Below are 19,709 nucleotides of genomic sequence, written 5' to 3'. Positions count from 1 at the left end.
GTGACGTCACTGCAGAAGTACAGGGAAATTTAGAATAAAAACTGAGAACTATGTATGTTTCATGACCTTCAGACAGTTCCTCCAGCGCTCTCACATTCAATAAGCAGAGCAACACAGTACCTAAATTATCACTAAACACCACTAGTAGATTTTTTGAGCAAACAAAAATGAATCCAACATTTTTCAGAGAAGCCAGAAAACCTGTATACACTACAATATCTACTGAAATACCCAGATGTTCTAATTTGACAGGATTATACACATCTTTCAGAAGTAATAAAACATAACTACATGCATTTACACTTACATCTGATTTTTAGCCGCTTGTCTCTGAGCTTTCCGTTCTTTCCTTTTTTGATCTGGTGGCTTAGCAAAAACAATTTCAATGTTTTCTCCCTCTAAATCTTTGCCATTCATTTCTTCCATTGCCTGAAGGAATTAACCAGACTTTAAATATACTTCCATGCATATCTGAAGTTATTAATTTTGTTCTATCTTCTAGAGTATGCATTTTTAGGTTTGTTATCCAGAGCTAAAATAACAATATAAAGCTAAAAAAAATTTAAGCAATCAGACAGCATAGTATTATGGATTCCAGTGATGCATTTCTTCTGAACTTGGCTCTCAAACGCAGGACTTCATGGATCAGTTTAGAAATCTTCCCCTCAAAACTGAAAACAGGCTTCAATCTTTGCAAGCTGTTACAATTAATGAAGTGACAGAATTGTCCTCTGAAAGTGCATATTTTGTAATCCATGAATAAATTCCTAATGCCAGCACACATGCAAACAGTACTAAAGCTAGAGCTCAGTATATTCTGCTATTCCTTTATTTTACTTGTAACAAAAATCACCTTCTTTTTCAACCAGAAGCCAAAACTTAAAGAGTCATTCTGATCAAGAGGAAAAAACAAGCAAACAAACGACAAAAAACCCCAAGTCCTCACCACCACCTCCCCACAACCCTCTCCTCGAAAAAATGCAAAACAAACAACAAACCATCAAACTCCTTCCCTACCACATACAATTCCTGTGGCCCACACTTTTTACTACAAGTTAATTTTCAGCAGAAGATTCTACCACTTTTAGGGACTCTACATAGCCAAGCCCTGACAGGATATATATCTTACTAAGACTCTTCCCAAGCATCTGCTTTAAGACACATGGATATGTAAGAAAAACTGAATCCCCCTGTATCCTGCATCCACCCACAGAATATTAAAAAAACAGATACACTACAGGCAGGAGGGGAATTACACCTTCCCTTCCTTAACAACACATGGCATCAAGACCAAGTTACCAAAATCCAGAAATGACAATTAGTAAATTGTCTAGCACCCCTCATTAAAAAAAAAAAAACAAAAAAACCCAAAAAAAACCCAAAAAAACCACACACACCGAAAAAAAACAGTGTTTATTCCTGGAAAAATAAATAAAAACACTACCTAAGTTTTTATCACCTGCCCTAGAGAAACTGCTTTAGGTCTGTACCAATAATTTGGTGAGAGAGTTATTCAACTTCTGGCACTTGACTTTCAAATGGTAACAACATTATTATCTCAAAAGCTCATCTGCAGAATTACTTAGGATAGATGCATTTAAGATTAACTTTTTAAGCTAGAATTGCATCATCCTAGGAGACACCCACAGAGGACAAAGTTATCAGTGACAATGTGTTATCACTTCTCCAGACAAAGCTTTTTCTCAGGTTAGAAGAAGCATACAGCTTCTAACAACACTATTTACAACACACACACACACAGTTACAGTCCTCTACACTTACCTTTACAGCACCATCCCGTTCATCAAAATGAATGAAAGCATAATCTTTTAGCTTCTTCACTCGTTCTAGCTTTCCAAATTGACTGAAGGCCTTTTCTAGAATCTCCTCTGTTACAGTATTGGCAAGATTGCGTACAAACAAAACTTTTACCTAAGGGAGATTAAAGAAAAAAAAAAAAAAAAAAAAAAAAGGACTTAGGAGTTTGATCTAATTTCAAAACACAAAATGAAGCTTTGCAAGTTACTGCTATTGGCAGTACTGAAAAAACATCATTACATTTTCCGTACAGCATTTTATACACATATATATGAATATGTACATTTAAATAGTCACACAGCATGAGTTAGCTCCAAAATTCCCTGACAGAAATATTCCATCTGTTATCAAACATGATTACATAAGTATTAGTATCCTGAAAATCAATCCAATTTGTGTTAGTATGACCCTAGCAGAAGTTACCTTCAACCTAGAACACTATTAAACTTGAGAGAAGGTAACCAGAATTGGTTACACACAAAACAATTAACTTATCAAAACATTCAGTTGTTTAGACAGGCTTTTGCTGAGTTATTTGCAGAACAGTCATCAGTGGAATATCTAGGTCAGAGGTGACAGGCCTGCAGCTTTCAAGCTGCTTAACTTGTGGTTCCCATGCTATAGCTACACCAAACACCTAACATCAGGACTGTGTTTGCCTGAGGGGCACTCAGTGACCTCAGTGAAGCCACTGCTAAAAGACAGAACTGCAGACAGAGGGGGATACTGAGGCTGACACAGGCCAGTCACCCTCCAGCTTTCTCAAAAGTCAAACTGTGCTGCTCCCTTGAGAAAGAGTCACCCCCAAATAACTCTCGAAGTTCACTGGAAGTTTAGTGAGCTCCCCCAAGCTCACTAAAGCACACAACTCTTAAGCTACACAAAGACAGCTCTATAGCTTCTTCTAAAATCAGAAAGGCAGGTAATCATCCAACTACTGACTGCCTGACATGGACTAAATCATCAATATAAAGTTTCATCAATCATCAGCTGCACAGGATAAACAAAAATCTAGAGCAGTCTGACAAAGGCTTAAACTAACCTCTTACTTAACACTGCAGACAACATATACTGGAAATCACAAATCACCTATTAGTGACCCAAGAGTATTCAAAGATTCATCCTCATGCTGAGGCTGCACTCAATGACTGGTCATGAGCATGTTTACATGATGTCATCCATGTGTTCTCGCAATTTACATGACTCTTCAACCTGTTGAGAAGAGTTCTTTCCACATGCTGGCACCATGCTCTGACAGTTTAATCACAAGGAACGCTCAGTCTTACCTGCCTACAATGCAGCTGCCAATCAGCTGCAAGACCTGCAACTTCTGCTTACATCCCCTCTGCTCCTACTGGTTTCAAATGAGCTGATGACATCAAATGAACACTGCACTTGGCAACACTGACTCCTGACCCTGAAGGCCAACACAAATAACACAAGGTGTGAAAGGACAAAGGAAAGCATGCTTCCATTTCTGAAGCAGAGCTGTTCTCTACTCCCACCACATACAGGAATTCAATAACCGCAGACACCCATTTTGGAAGAACTGCTATGTAATTAAATTACAAAAAAATCCCCAAACAAAACAAAAACAAAAAACAACAAAACCCAACAAAACAAACAAACAAACAAACAACACAAAAACAAAAACCAAACAAGCAAAAAACCAAAATATAAAACAAAACAAAACAAAAAACAAAACCAAAAAACCAGGACAGACTTCCATAAATCTGTCTCGCTCACTAGCTGAACTAGGATAGTATGCAGAATTTGGAAGAAGTGATACTACACACCATAAATCTAACCCAGTGTATCAACTCTAGACTTTGGCAATAGTTACTCCTACTGATTCTCAGGAGAACATAAAAGTCATTGCCAACTCCACAAGTAAAGCTGTTTCCTATTATGTATTAAGCTTCTCCTAGAGTCTTGATGGTAAGAGCAACCTTAATTTATCGTAACCCATACATAATAACCATTTTTAGTAAAATATCCTAACTGCTACCTTAACCTCATTCCATGGAAATGAATTACAGGAAGTTTTGTGATGTAATCAATGGGTCTCGAAACCACTAACTTTTAATCAGATGTTCCATATTCTTGTTCTTTAGAAAAGGATGAAAACTAGACCCTCACAAGGAACCGTAAGTAGCGTAATGAATCCATGATGACTGACATGATTAAAAACTAGACAGAATAATCACTATTTTTAAAAAGATGCACTAATACAGTGTTTTTTAAAGAAACAGAAAAGCAACCAATTGAAATTTTCCCAGTGCAGACCAATCCATTAATCTCTAACAACCGAAATTTTTTAACACCTTTGCTCATGTTACTGATTGGAAATGTAACTAAATGAGTCTGAGATGATATAACAGCTATTAAGGCAGGTTAAAGGACAGGCTGAGAGAAGGTGAACCCATTTTAACTTCACTTAAGACAGCTCTAAAAGGAAGGAAGGGGAAAAAAAAAGTCCTCTTCATTAAAGCTCACACATTACTTACACCAAGAATCTATAAATACTCCTAAGAAGTAATATACCCAGCACCAGCATTTTGTTTTAAAGGCAGAACTCACATTGAACAAACTGTTTAAGATTAGACTATCCCAAAACTTCTGGTATCTGCTCCTTTTCCTCCTCTTACCTACAGCACAAACACTTCAGGCCACATTCTCCAAGGGTTACTAGCCCTGTCTCTTGTCCTGTAATCTGCCAGACAGCCACAAGCATAAGACTTTATTTGGCTGCTTAACCTGCCACTCCAGAACGTCCTCTGCAGCCTCAGTCATCCTACAGAAATCAAGTAAAACATTAATAAATTTAGCTAGACTACAGGTGTAAGAGGCAACAAAGTGACACTTAAGAGAAATTAAACTATCGACACAGCTGCTTGGGAAGTTGGAAAAAAAGTTCACTTTGGACCAGAAGTCAGTATCTTAACCAATTATACTCAGATCTGTTAGTAAAAGCCCTTATCTCCTGTACCACATTTATCTAGTTTGAGAATCTAGCTTCATCCCTCATCATGCTCAAGCTACTTTGTATTTAAGCTAGCAGTCCATTTAAATAAGTATTTACCCATACAGTACTCTCCACAACATTTTATCAGAAGAACAAAGGAAAAACTACTCGAGTAAACATTTCAGGAATTTAAATTAGTAGGTGTCCATATATTGATGAAATGACATGCCATTTCTGAAAGATTTAGAACACTGTTCACCTTCTGGCTACAAATAAGAATCTGTCTTCCTTATAGCTTGCTCTTACGGACTTGCTCTTCTAGTAGTCTTGACAAGAAAACCAGTGACCAGATGATTATTCTGATAAAAACAACCTACTTCTCCTAGTCACTTTCCTCTAGAGACTTCTACCACATCAATGTGCAAGATGACATGGATCAATAGCTTTCCCTTTGCTCTGGAGAGACAGCAGTCAGAAGCAATGACAGCCAACCTGCAGCTCACATCCAGGAGCTGCAGCAGCAGCTCTGCTCCTCTTTCTCTTAGGAGAAAGACAGCAAAAACAGAAGGTAAACCTTACACTTGGAGAAGGGTCAGATACAGTCAGCTTCTACACAGGTACAGAAGGTAGCCAAGAAAGACTGGAGTAAAGACTTTTGTTGTTGCAAGAACAGACTAATGGACACAGTTAGTGAGGAAGGTCAGACACCAAGGGTCGTCTCAGTTTCTGTCTTCAAACACAAGCCAGATGTTCTCTACTTTTCCAGTATTCGTATTCATAAAGCCTCACTTTTCCATACATCTTCAACCCAAGCTCCATGTCCTATCTTTGGCATGTGGCACTAAATGTATGCAAGCTGATTTTCTCCATGTTTTCTACACTTCTTTCCTTCATTTCCATGTTTCTTCTCATGTCCCATTTCATATACAAAACAATAGAACATATGAACACGTTCAAAAAAACTGTACAGTAAACGGGGCAAACCACAATCAAACTTTAATTTCTTTAGTCTTTGACTCTTCACATCTGTAAACTTACTTAAGAGAGATGCTTGATTATGTCCCCTCTCATTTCCTTTCCGTCTATTTTGTTTTATCAGCAGAAATTCCTGCCTATTTTTTTTAACAGTTTGGTGGATTAAGTCTCTTCTCCTTTGAGCCAAGAAACTAAACATACAGGCTGCCATATTTAGGAAGTGCCACCTTCCATAAATTTGACCTGCAAGACTCTTTCCCTTCTGCTGACAGTCTATCATGCTGGGCAAGAAAAATAAAGTCTGCAGACAAGATAGTCCAAAAGCTTCTGTAATACCTGTATTACAAAAGCAGCTTTTTGCCTAAAATGAGCCCCCACCCCAACCCTTTTCCCTTATGGCTCACCAAAGAGGAGATCCCAGCCAAGCTATCTTACTAGGTCCATCAAAGTAGGACTCCAGCAAGTGACGTGTCTCAGATGAGAGTAAAAGCACAGACGAAAAGCAAGCAAAGAGAAAGAGATAAGGATATGGGCTAGCTAGGAGTTTCCATTAAACAACTCAGCTACACAACACAACTGAAAAAGACAGGGTCAGGCAATATCTGATGGGGAAAAAAAATCAGGTAGTTTGTTTCTGGCAAGATTCTACATACATATACAAAACAGCTACAACGTACTTCAAAATGTTAACAGTCCAGACTTCAGCTTCACCTCAATATTGCAAGTTCAAAATATTGCCTGTCTAGGTACAGAAAGGAATTAACTCCCCCAAATTAAAAATGACTACCAAGTTCTAAACAGAAGCTAATTACCTAACTCCTCAGAAGTAACTGCTAATGGCAACTTTGAAAATACATTTGCGCACATTTGAACACCATCATGTTCTAATGCTGAAGTGATACAGTTCCAGGTTAAAAAATAATTAAGGCTCGTTCTGAGATATCTCTATTTCTGTCCTTCCAAATACTAGGGTACAAAACCATTTTAACTCTAACAGTCACCATGATCACTTTCAGGTAAAAAATTAACTACATCATCCTACGTGTCATTTTGGCAAGAATTACATTCGCTATTCAGCACTAGGAACACAAAATAATATAAGGCCATACAGAGTTATAAAATCCACATAATTTCTGAGGTATATTCATTTTTTAGCATCACACCTACAACATTCTCTGTCAAGAAGGCTGAAAGACGTTATTCAGTTTTAGGCTAATGCCAGGAAATACCTAATTTGGAACAGAGCACTTTAAATGTACTATGGTCCCCTTGTAACTTTATTACCTTTGCCATGACTTCAGGATCCGGGTCTTCTATAGGGTCAGCCCATTCCACTGTAACAACATTTCCCCAGACTTTCACTTTGCCGCTCATTAACCTACGTCTGGCCTGAGCAGCAGTTTTGTGATCTTCGTATTCAAGAAAGCAGAAACCCCGGTTCTTTTTCTTGTCATCAGGCTGATGATACAATATGACATCTGTAAGACCCTCTGAAATTAAATAAAGAATTTATTTGATATGCTTTCAATCCATTGATTTGCTTTACAAAGTGCAGGTTGTTTTTGTAGCTATGGAAGAATATCCTTTCTCTAAATGAGTGGAGGAGTGTTAGGGGCAGCCAAAAGTTTTGCTTTGTCAATTCCCTTCTTAAACCCAGAAGTTAAAGCACTTATCAGTGTGTGTTTCTTCCATAATGTCTCAACAACAACAGATAAAAGTTGCATGACTTCAATACCTAAAAAGTTTATAGCTCCGAAGAACTAAAAAGTCTATCATTCAGTAACAGAGAAAGTCATCAAACAGTACCTCTGCAAGTTCAAATGCTATCAAAAAGATCCTTAAAATTAAAGAATTATAAAGCATAGAACCAGCTATATTCTTCAACATACTTCAGTTTTGCCTTGAGAAGTTTTAAAACATCGATTAGTATTGAAATCATTAAACTTTTAACTCAAATTTCTTCGAACAGATTTTTTAAACATCACACACTTACTCTGCAGGTAGAACGAATCTAGTCTAATTACAAATATCTCAGCCCTCAGCAAAACAACAGTTTTTAAAAAAACCCAAGCAAACCCCAACACATGATGTTGAGATAAATGCTGAGTGGTCTTGGTTTGGTTTCATCATCACTCAACTACAAGGAGAAAGACCACTCAACACTGACCACCTTTGACATTTTCCAGCTCTACAAAACCTACTCACTGACTCACCTGTAACTTTGCTGAATTCTTCAACAATTTGCTCCTTGGTTTTACTCTTAGGAATAGAGCCAACAAAAAGCCTATTATTGGCAACAGAGATGCATACACCAATGTGTTTTCCAGAACGAATTTCATGGTTGTTGTACTGCAAGAAAAAAATTATTGGACAAACATCAGTTACAAATAATTTTCACTACCCTTCAACAGCAGTATACTGAATATTTAACTTTGGAAAAGCCAGAATTGAGCAATATATTAAATTTTTGCAGCTTAACACATTTTTACAATGCACATTCAACTACTCTGAAGTATACCCAGGTTTTCTAAGGTATCTTCAATTTCAGCCAACAATTATCTTCCCTCCTTGTTCAAGTCTCTCAATATTTTTTCATACAGAACCATGCAAGCCATCAAGGTCAAGGCTTCTCCCCTCACAACCATGCAACTTTACAAGCTCCTCTATAGGCTGTAGCTATAAATTCTTGATTTGTGTGCAATGCAAGACATGAGTTGCAATAAAGTCAGACTCCCTTCTGAAGTTCCACAGTTAACAAGAAAGATTCATGAACAGGTCTTCTCCAAAGAATGTTCAAAGAGCAAATACTTTCCAATGCATAAACATAAAACATGTAAAGATAGTCAACAGCAAGAACAACTTTCTAATGATTTGAAATCCTAAGACTTCTGTTAAAATGCTTCTCCCATAACACCTGGAAGATACCCTGAACAACTCAGCAGTTAAAAGGGAAAAAAAAATAGCATTACTGTAGACATCTGTTGAGAAAACATCAAAAAATGCCTTTCATTGAGATGCAGACAGAGACATGCCTCATCCAAACAAGCAGCAGGGAGGACAACTGCTGGTACATCAACCCACTTCTAACTTGAAGACCTGCAACAGACAGTTCTTAACTAAGAAAATGAATTTTGTGGTCAACATCTTATTGCCAAGTAGCAGGACAGATTTTTAAAATTTCATCTAGCTATTTATCCTATGATTTATTTCATGCTTGATGGTAACTTACTACATAAGCTAGCTGTCCTCCACCCCAATCATGCTTTTTGTGCAATAAAATCTGGGGGAAGATGTTTATTTATATTTATCTTGGGCAAACAAAAACTCCACCATTGAAAATTTTCAAAGCTAGGTAACTGCACTGAAAGTGAGCAAAACAGAGAACTGCACATGTGGAAAGGACCTGGAGTGACATCTTCACAATGAATTATGTCTCAAAACACAGTGGGAGGTAATGAAGGACTTATATCTCCATATCTGCTGCCCATGTGGCAGAGGAATAGATGATCTTAAAGTAGGAAACTGCAGTAGGAGCTGCAGTAGCTGCATAGGAAGACTGTATATATGTTATCATCATTAATAAACATATACATTAATGAAGAGACAGACTATAGTAGCTAAAAAAAGAAATCTTCTAAAGAAACACCTTTAAAGAAGCTGACAGTTTATTAGGCTGTGAAAGTGATTCTTTACTAACTGAACTGTGCACTAACAAACATTTCCTTGCATTAGGAACCTTTTTTTACTGAGAGGGTGTTCAAACACTGGAACAGCACCATCTAAGAGAGGCATCTGGACAATGCCCTTGGACGATCAAGACGACAGCCACAATTCTGGTCAGCCATGAAATGCTCAGGCAGATAGACCAGATGATCACTGCAGGGCCCTTCCAAATGAAATACTCTATTCTATACAGATAATAGAAAGTATTATCCAACTGCTCCTGATAAAGTCTAACACCAAAGTTTGACTATACATTTAATCTCTCATACAACTCAGTGTGCTCTATGAGAGTAAAAGAAAGTAAAATTAGTATTTTCTACCATATTGCAGTTCCACTGATAGTTTCTAGAAGTTTTTTCATCCTACAATGTATTTGCTATTTTTCACTGTGTGTTTCTCTTTACACAGAGAAAACAGACTTCAGTTAGGTGTTCTTGACCATCAAGTTGGTGATTTTTAGGTAAATAGTTTGCATTCCATCTGCAAACTCAGATTAGACATAAAAAGGCTCAGCTCATGATCTGGGTAAAGTGCCAAAACAGCCAGGCTACCAAAGTAGCTATGTCAGCATACTGCTTCCCCCTCCTGTCACCGTGGAATCTGTGTCTGAAGTCGGTAGCAGAGATTGCCACCCTCTAGAACAATGTAATAGTTTAGGGGTTTTTTTCTCACTGACTTATGCAAGAACTTACTAACAAGTCAAAATATGCAGGTCTGTATTGCCACTTTACTGACTTAAATTTTCACTACTGATTTCAGTTCGTTAGGAGCAAACGGGGCAAGTTGTACCTCTATGCACAGCTGGCAAACTGCTTAAATCACCTGTACCTTCACTCTGACCAAGCTTACACCTGTTCTAGTCAAAAAGACACCAAATGCTTCAATAGTTTTCAGTATGTTTTCCTACAAGCCTCACCTCAAAAGTTTTTATTCTGTACGTATCTAGAGTGACCTTATTCACACAGAAATCTTTTGAAAATTTTAATTCTAGCAACTTCTTGTGAAATAGGAAGGAGAACTGAACATGTGTGCCAAAAAACACAACTGGAGTTGTAGTAATTCTTAACAGTATAAAGTAAACATGTTAACAGGGGGAAAAAAAATACTGAGATTAAAAAAAAAATCATACTTTGATAGTGAATGTTTCTGTGAACATCTGAGATGCCATTTCTACTTAACCAGCAAAGGGTTAACCGCACTGAATTAAATACTGGTCATAAAAAAGGAGAAAATTCCCTAAATTGTGTTTGAAATAGTTCTGGCTGTGCTTAAGAAAAAAATGGAGTGATACTATGGCCTGATACTGAGAAGAATTACAGATATGAAGAGTAATTAATTATAAGTGGCTTTAAAATGCATATGCATAAACAAAATCAAGACTTCAACCTTTTAAACCGCAAGACTTCTTCTTGTTAAGGAATAAAGTAAGTCAACATTAAGTGTATCCAGAAATTTTAGTTCAGCTTTACATTAAGTTGACTTATAGACTATGGAAGATACACACAGCAGACACAAACAAACACAAATTGTATGCAAAATATGTCACACCAACTCCAAGAGCCTGAAGACAGGTCAGTTAATTCTCTACTGTAGTTCGGATATTGACAAAAACCTAGCTGTATCCTATTGCCCAAAAGCCTACAGGCAATGCAGAGACTTAATCTCATTTTCTCTATATTGTCCTGTAAAAAACAAAAAGAAAAAGCCTCTTGGAAAAAGATGAGAAATAATAGAACCACCATTATCCCACGGAGTCCAGTAAGTATGAAAGTAAGTTGTACACACACAAGAGGATTACAGGCAGTAACAAAACAGACACCACCTGTTAAAGTAACAGGTTATGAAAATGGCCAGGATGAAGTGCTCAGTGTTTTGAAGAGGTCTTTCAGCAGTATCTCCCCTGCATGTGAAATTGATACAAGTTATAGACCTACAATTTCCAACTGAGCTCAGCAGCCACAATTTGCTAATACTCTTGCAAACCACTTCCAGATAACTCGGGAAACTCATAAACCAAACTAGCCAGTCAACCATGGCTGGCATCACTCCAGAAAAAGCCCTGACACATATCACAGAATCCAATTTAAGACTAACCCTACTTTCCAAGAGTTTAGCATAAAGGTTGGAAGACTGCTCCATCGACTGCAACACTTCTCAGCTATTACCCTCAGCAGCTATTTAACTGACAACCAGAACACAGTGTGCTTTTCTCCTGCATATCAAAGATCAGACATAAAGGGACATCAAGTAGCTCCTTCCCTTGTATCATTGAATGGAAGACTGAGGCTAGGATCTGATGTTACTTTTCTGGAAACATGACTTGAATGACTTTCCAGAGCATGTTGCCTTTAAACAAAATCCAGCTAAATGAAGAGAATTTTTTTTTTCATTTACTAGGTGCCTCTGAGAACTTATGTGATTTGATTCACTGTTTTGCTAAGTTTTTTAAGAGTTAACTCTTAAGAGTTCACACACACTCTGAAGATCTAGACTGACAATGAGAGTACAGAGAGAACACACAGCTATTCCCAGTATATCTGACTACACACTGGAACAACCAACTGTTCTTATTTTAAAAGCTAATCAGCACATACCAGATTGGTTTTGTACTTCCACTTTTGCAGACATTTGTGTACTTTCTCTAAAAAATTCCCATTTTTCAGCTTGATTTTTCTCCACCAATTGACTTATATGTTAATAGGCTACCTTAATTTAAGCTACACCTCATTACAAAACAAGGAATGTTAACCCTACTACAGCAAAACAGCATCGGTACACTTCAGTGTAGCATACGTTAGCACTCATACCACACACTAATCCTGCCCACATCAGTGTAGCAGTAACCAGCTCAAAAAATTCAAATTTAACTTAGCCAGGAAAATAAAGACACTGTGCAAGGATCAGGGTTGTGTTTCTTCCAACCCTCTTCTTTAGTGATGGGTACTTCATGCATAAAACCTGAAAAGCTTATCAGGAGTATACCACACAAACTATTTCATACCACTGTATAAAACAGAGGAAATGCTCCTTAGACCAGCAGGATTTATAACGTTTTCCTGTCAGCTGCAGCAAACAGAACAGACCTTCAATGCTCAAGAGACATTTTTTCCCCATCTGAAGTATCTTATAAAATTCTGTGACTTTGAAGCACTTTCCCAGCACAGGCCCCCTGCTGGTGCAGAAACACATCAGGAGTCACAAACACCCTGACCAGCACTGCCCTTGTACCACACCAACCCCAACACCCCTGCTCTCCACAACTCGCACAGATGCAGACAGCTCAGAAGTCACTACTGCTAATACAGCTTGGGCTAATAGTAAAGGCTCATCTAACTGGACCAAACAGCAGTCCATCAGCTTTTATTTTTTTTTCCTGTCCCTAATGCAGTCAGCAAATATTTATATGCAATGAGGAAATAAATTTGACACCTAGTGGACATTTACGAAGTAATCTAACAACGACCATTTCACCTTAAGCATTTAAGCACTACGACCAAGAGGACAACTGCTTCTAAGCCAGAGAGTACTTCATCAAAAAAGAAAAAAAATCCAAGAAAACTTACCAATTTAACAGCTTCCTGAGCTGCCTCTTTAGTACAAAAAGTGACAAAAGCATATCCTCTGTTTAGACCAGTTAGTGGATCCATCATTAAGCGGAGATCCCATATAGGTCCAGCTTTCTCAAATAACGGAACAAGTTCATCTTCAAACAAGTCTCTTGGAATCTTGCCCACAAATATCTACAACAGACATACAAAGCACTGTTTATAAAAAGTATTTCCAATGAGAAAGTCTACATCTGCATAAACATGTTCTCCTTCTTACCTCTGTACCAACAGAAGGTTGTTGTCCTGAATATACGGACTCTGGAGGAGGTCCACCATACTTCCTCTGTCCAGTAGTCACATCAAGAGTGTAGCCAGTTCTCTCCAACAGTGCCTTCAAGTAAGAAACTTAAAATTTTAAAATCACATACAAACTGAGCAAGTTTAGCTGCACTTCATTCACAGACAGACATGCTTCTAATTCCTTTTAAACTGTACTGCTTTGAAGCTCCCACAAACAAATCTACTTCTAGTACTTCAACACGAAACTTGCAAAACAATTAACAGAACTATTAGGTAAAGAAACACTGCTAGAAAATTAGAGATTCACATCCAGTTTTCCCAATTCCTTCATTTTCATTAAAAAAAAAAAGACAAGTAATAGTGAGCTTCCCTTTAATTAGGAAGATCTTAGTCGGAGCCACTTCTTGTTTTGGCATGTCCAATCCTGCAGACGTTTATGCACAAGAGCTCCCTGCACTTAATGAGATTACTCATGAGTGTGGAGTTAAAGAACACATGTTTAAGTGCTTACACCCCTGGAACACGGTACAGACTGCTTCAGGGACCCCCAACTACCAAAGGGGCACTACTGCTTCCTTTCTCTTATCAACCCCCCTTCAAATTCCTTGTGGGCTTATACAGGATACCAGGACAACTGACCCTCACTAGCACCAGTGCAAATGGTTATAGATATAGTTACAGACATACTATCAACTTAAAATGTTAGCTGACATTCAGTATGCATACACGTGAGAAACTCCTCTGAAATTAAGTCTTTCTTAATAATTTTGTACAAAGACAAATCAGCTCTCCATACAAAGAAACTGCATATTAAACAAGCCCAATTATAGTCAAGAGTTGGCAATTTTACAACTACAAAACTGCATTTATTTTAAATGCTATAGCCATCAGCAGTAAAAGCAATGCTACTTGAAGTTATTAACCACATCCTCATAATATTGTTTTTTTACATGGCGGTGACAAAAACTGCACCAGTTTTTTTAAAACTTGTAATTAATGGCATCCCAGACTCCCAGTCAAGAGAAAAAAAGAATTTCTCATTTTACAGGGTCATTCATAATGATCATTTTATGCCATACACATGAAGTATCAAGGAAGAAAGATCCTCTGGGGTTTTTTTACAACATCACCTAAATGTGCTTAGATGGTTTTCCCTCTCATAAGCTTTGGTAAAGTTGCTAATCACAGTATTTTAAAATAAATCATTATAGGCCTAACTCTTAAGAAAGAAGTCTCTTGCTAGCAGCAGACATGGTCAAAAAATAATTTACCCCTTATTAAGACAGTTTGGGGTACAGTTTATGAGCACAGTGATTATGTCACAAGAAGCGGGCTAAATCCTAAATCCATTACAATCTGTTTTTTCAGACACGTGGTATCTCCTCCCTATTGTGGAGTTGCTCTAAATCTGAACTAAGGGGGCGGAGTGAAAACAACAACAAAAAAATCAGCAGCAGCTGAACTTATGCATTTTGAACTCGAGTAACTATGTACAAACTTTTTACTGGGAAACAGAGTAACTGTCTCAATAAGACAAACTATGAAATCATTTTCACTTTTGTATGTTCAGTTCTAGTAATTAATGTATGGACTTTCTACCTGAAAAGGAAGAAGTGTAGGACAACATTGCAAGTGGCAGCTTTCAACAGTGACAAATTTGACAAATAATCTGTTACAGGCTTTTTAAGTAAAGCACAGCTCCAAAACAACCAACATAACTATCACAACAACTCAGAGAAACAAACAACAGGCAGATCTCATAACTTCTATTTTTACCGACATACCTTAATTTTTGCCTCATCTGGTCCTTTGCTAGAATCTGCCACCTTGGTCCCCTGTTTTTCCCTCTGCCTGTATGTCTTCATGACTCCACATAAAAAGGCACTTTTGTTCTGCAAAAGACACAATCTTTAGTTCTGAAAACATGACAAGCCAGAATCTCATTTTACCTTGAACTAATACAGCGTTCACTTCACATATCACACATGGATCACTGAAGAGACTCAGACCTCTTCCCAGACAACCAACAGTTTATCCCTCAACAATTATATTGTCAACTGCTTAATGTTACCTGAACATGTGAGAGATCACTGTCTTTAAACTGCTGAAGTACTGCCAGTGCACCTTCTTCATTGAATTCCTTTAAAGCTTCAATAGCTCTTTCATCTAGATCACTATGTGCAACTAGCCCTGGAGAAAAGAAAAAAATTACTAATCAGTCATCTTTGCAAAGCCTCATATAGTATCCCTAACATATTTCAGTGACTTCTAAATCAATTACTGATTAAAGTAAGTTACTATGCCTAAAAAACCATTTAGTTTCTTTGAAGGGTATATAATCCTTAATTTAAAAACAAAAAGAGAGAAGTTTCAGAGTGAAAGTTACAACATTTAAGTGTTCATTTGACTTCTGTGAAACCCAGATGTTACATAGGACAAATTTAATCTCAATATCCTGAAGCTGAATTCAGAGAAATCTATCAAAACCTACCAAAGCCTAACTCGGCTTGCCTAGCAATGGTACCTTGGTATGCTTTTAGAAGACCATAAATACAAATAAACTGCAGCACTAAAAATGACCACCACGATCCAAAAATCAAGCCTAAAAACTGCTAGCTATTACCACATCTGAAAAAGCGAACTCCATAACTTCTGCATCCATGAGCCCAAACACCGTGTCAGGAAGTATCACTTACACAAGAAGATGCATACCAAGGCTTTAGTTTCTTATGGTTACCTACAATTACTACAAAAAATGCACAAAGACCACATCATCTGCTCCTCCTAAAAATCATCTGCTGCCTATTCCAGCTGTTGCTCTGGTCCCCTGCATACTTCTTCCCACCCCTCAGCCCAAGTAGCCTGGGACTTTCCTCTGAAAGATAGTAAAATAAATTGAAGTACTGAATCTAAAATATACAGATTTTGGTAAGACTGCAGTTCCCATACTTTTGGAAACCACAAAAAGTTGCTATTTGAGCCCAAAGACAGCAGAATCCAATAAAATATTGTATGTGTGGTTTTGCAAGTCTTAGATCTTACCTGCAACGTAAATTTCATCTAGTTTTTCAGCAACTTTCTGTGGTAAACCAGCATCAAGCAATGTCTGGAAATGCTCAGAATGGGTAACTGCAGCAGAAGTATCCATGGGCTCTTCAGTACCATTCCCATTAACATGTTCAGTAGCCATGTTTCCAGATATCTGTTCAAATGCAATAAGCATCAAAATTAAGCTAAACAGATCTTCAGGTGGAACAATTCATGTGACAGTACATGCAACAAACTACCCTATTATTTTAAAGTAATGGGAAAAAATATAAAAAAATACCAGATCACCGCTCTCGTATTTTTTTTTAATATAGTTTTGCAAGACGCAGGAAATTCCTCAAAAGAAGCACTAACACAAAGGAAAGCCCTAACACCACTGCCTAAGGGGGGTGGGGTAGCTTCCACTGCAGGTTTTACACAACCCAGACAGACACTGACTCACCTCCCCTCTCTCTAACACACTCCCTAAGACGCTCTGAACAAGTTAGAAATGGAGCAAAAAGGCAACAGCGGGGGTGGCAGGACAAGCAAACCTGCCACATGCACCGCGATACCGTCACTGACACTCACTGCCGCCTCCACCGCCCGCTGCAAACTCGCTGCCCCTCGGCGCACGCCGCCTCTCCGGGCCCCGGGCGCGGCCGGGATCCCTTCCCGCCTCCACTCCGGTGCCGGCCGGGCAAGCGAGAGGAACAAAGCGCTCTTCCCAGCCCGCACCCACCCACGGCGGCGGCGGCCATGAGCCCGATGGAAACACGTGCTCCGCGCGTTCAGATGTCCTACAACTTCCTCCAGTGACCGACTTCCCCCCCTCCCCGCCACACTCCCGCGGGAGGAGCGGCTCCCCCCCGCCCCGAGCCCCGGCCATTCCCCACCTCTCACCCTATTCCCCCCAGAGAGCGGGTTGCAACACCCCGGGCCCGATTTCACCACCCGGCCGGGAGCACGCCGTGCCTTCCCGGCCCCGCCGCTGCCTCCCGGCCACACTCCTGTCCGGAACAATGCAAGGCCCCGTTTCCCAGCCCGGAAACACCGCTGCCCATCGCCCACCGCCTCCCGACGTGACCGGGGCCACGCCAAACCCGGGCGGCCCCGCTCCCCACGCACACGCCGGGCACCGAGGCCGCGGTTCGCCCTCTGCCCCTCACGGGCAATGAATGGAGCGGCGGGGCCGGCGGGACAATAAGGCGGGAGCCACGCGCCCCGCGCCGGCCCGGCTCGGGTGGTGCCCCGGCCGCCGCCGCCACGCCGGGGCCGCGCACCGGCCCGGCCGGCCCCCGCCCGCCCGACAGCGGCGGCCACGAAGGCAGCGCCGGCAGCTCCTCCACGCATCGCGCGGCACCCCGGCCCCACAGCGCTGCGGGGCCCCAGCGCGCGCCTCCCGCCCTCCGCCGCCTCAGCCCGCGCTGCCACCCGGCCCGCTTCCACCCCGCCAGCGCCCGGCCGCCCTGACCTGTATGTGTCTGCGGGGGGAGAACCGCCGTGTGCGAAGGGTCTCTCGGGGCGCGGGTCGTGGCTCGGCGTACTGAGGCGCTGCCCCCGTTCCGCGCTCCCGCGGCGGTGCGTCCGGGCAGTGCTGCTGCTGGAGCTGGCGTAAAATGGCGGCCGCTCGAGCGCTCACGCCGCTGCTGCTGCTGCTGCTGCTGGCACCAGCCCCGGCCCCTTCCACTCCGCGCGGGGGGGCGGGCGGAGGGCGGGCGGGAGCGGAGCGGGGGGAGAGGGAAGAGAAGAGGAGGAGGAGGAGGAGGCGCCGCCGCGCGCGCTGGCGCAGCCCCAAAACCCGGGGTCTCCCAGGCAGCTCCGCAAGGGTTATATCGCCCAGCCCCGCCCGCGCGCGCGCACCCGCCCTCCCCTCCGCTCGCCCCACGCGCGCGCTCTCCGCCTTCCATGCGGAGCGGCGCGCGCCGCTCCCTCCCCCTGTTCCTGCCTCACTCCCTCCCGCGTGAAGCGCTGCCGAGGGGAGGCGGCGGCGGGACGAGCCCCCTGCACGGACGGCGCGTTCCCCGGCGCCGCCCGCCTGCACCTGTGCGGGCTCGGCCCCGGCGGAGCGGCCGTGGCCAGACCGGGATTGGGCGAGCGGCCGTTCCCACGGCGCGCAGGTGGCACAGAAGGGGGGGAACAGCGGCGGCCGCAGGCGGGAGGGCCGGGGGGGGAAGTCCCGGCCCGCGGCGGGGAGGGGACGGAGGAGACAAAGCCACGCAGACAAAGGGAGGGGAGAGCCACGCTTTGTGTGGCTGCCGGCCAGGCGAGCCCGGCGGCGCTCGGCGTTCCCGCACTGGAGACGGGAGGCGCCTCACCCCTGCCCGGAGGGGCGCCCTGCGCTCAGCAGCGGCCCCTCGGACTGCCCGCCCCGCTGGAACCGCCGGGCGGAGGCAGAGTTTGGCCAAGGGCTACGGGAGTTTCCTTCAGGCACTGCGCGGAGCGGCGGCGTCGGACGGGGCCCCGAGGCGGGGGTCGGCGGTGAAAGCAGCACGGGCGAGGGCGACGCGCAGCTCCAGCGCCGGAATTCCGCAGCACGGCCCCAGGAACGGGGCCTTTGCCCCGCAGCCACGCTTGGAGCGCACCCTCGGTGGTGATTTAACTTTCTCCTGATGGCCCCAGTGGAACGTGGGTCTGCCCGCACAGTGCTCTCAGAGGCGGGTTCCTTGCTAGAGCGTACACTTTAGAATCCCAGTTCTGAGCACGTCGCGCTTGCACACCCCACACGAGAAACTCGGAAACCAACCTGCTGATCTCTACCAGACTTGCGAGTCCAGATAAAGACAGCAAAACGGAGGCAGGAAGGCACATACAGTATTACTCACTTCCCCAGAGGCAGCTCAGCCGCAAGTTGAGCGGTGCTTGCTGCCCCTGAGCCTGGCTGAATACCTCCAGCATATCTCCAGTACTTTAAAAACACTTGAACCTGTGCAGTAGAGCAAGTACTGACAATCACAGGGTTAGTTCAGTGTCAACAAATGCTCACATGCTGGCATATAAGTATGTGAAACATAAAACTGGTGTTCGGTGATACAAGGAAAAAAAAAGATCTCTTCAAGTATTCGATGCAATAAGACTTAAAAGCTAGACCACTCCACAGATTTGTCTGAAATGACAACAGATACAAGGCAGATGTACACTATCAAATAGTCCAGCTAATTTTTAATTCAAAATTTTGATAAAAGGTAATTTTTACTCTGACTTTTCTCCACACTTTAAAAAATGAACCTTCCTGAAAAACTTAGTAAAATAAAATCTAACTTTTTTTAGTGCAAACCCGAGTGGTATTTTTAAACATATCCTTTATAAAAATACACATTCTTTTTTCCATTCAAAAGTTAATAACTTTTTTC

General features: G+C 41.8%; 1 protein-coding gene across 5 annotated transcripts in view; it reads right to left on the bottom strand.

Annotated features, from left to right (window-relative positions):
• Positions 1–18,068, bottom strand: part of SYNCRIP (synaptotagmin binding cytoplasmic RNA interacting protein) — a 26,095-nt gene extending 8,027 nt beyond the window's left edge. For 4 of the 5 annotated variants that reach the window (XM_066179590.1, XM_066179591.1, XM_066179592.1 and 1 more), the window contains exons 1-10: positions 17,831–17,911; positions 16,372–16,531; positions 15,401–15,519; positions 15,114–15,221; positions 13,307–13,420; positions 13,045–13,221; positions 7,972–8,107; positions 7,043–7,248; positions 1,783–1,932; positions 308–429 (exon numbers count right to left, since the gene is read on the bottom strand). In XM_066179590.1, the coding sequence (XP_066035687.1) occupies positions 308–429; positions 1,783–1,932; positions 7,043–7,248; positions 7,972–8,107; positions 13,045–13,221; positions 13,307–13,420; positions 15,114–15,221; positions 15,401–15,519; positions 16,372–16,519 (1,280 nt within the window). In that variant the 5' untranslated portion in view covers positions 16,520–16,531; positions 17,831–17,911. Of the gene's footprint in view, positions 1–307; positions 430–1,782; positions 1,933–7,042; positions 7,249–7,971; positions 8,108–13,044; positions 13,222–13,306; positions 13,421–15,113; positions 15,222–15,400; positions 15,520–16,371; positions 16,532–17,830 lie in introns of all 5 variants that reach the window. The other variant, XM_066179594.1, reaches the window with a different exon arrangement.
• Between the last annotated feature and the right edge of the window lie 1,641 nt (positions 18,069–19,709).

The sequence above is a fragment of the Chamaea fasciata genome, unplaced genomic scaffold (genome assembly GCF_029207755.1).
Source record: "Chamaea fasciata isolate MVZ Bird 193981 ecotype frontalis unplaced genomic scaffold, bChaFas1.0.hap1 SCAF_3, whole genome shotgun sequence".
In the NCBI taxonomy this organism is placed as follows: Eukaryota; Metazoa; Chordata; class Aves; order Passeriformes; family Sylviidae; genus Chamaea; species Chamaea fasciata.
This window is presented reverse-complemented; position numbering and strand designations above follow the sequence as displayed.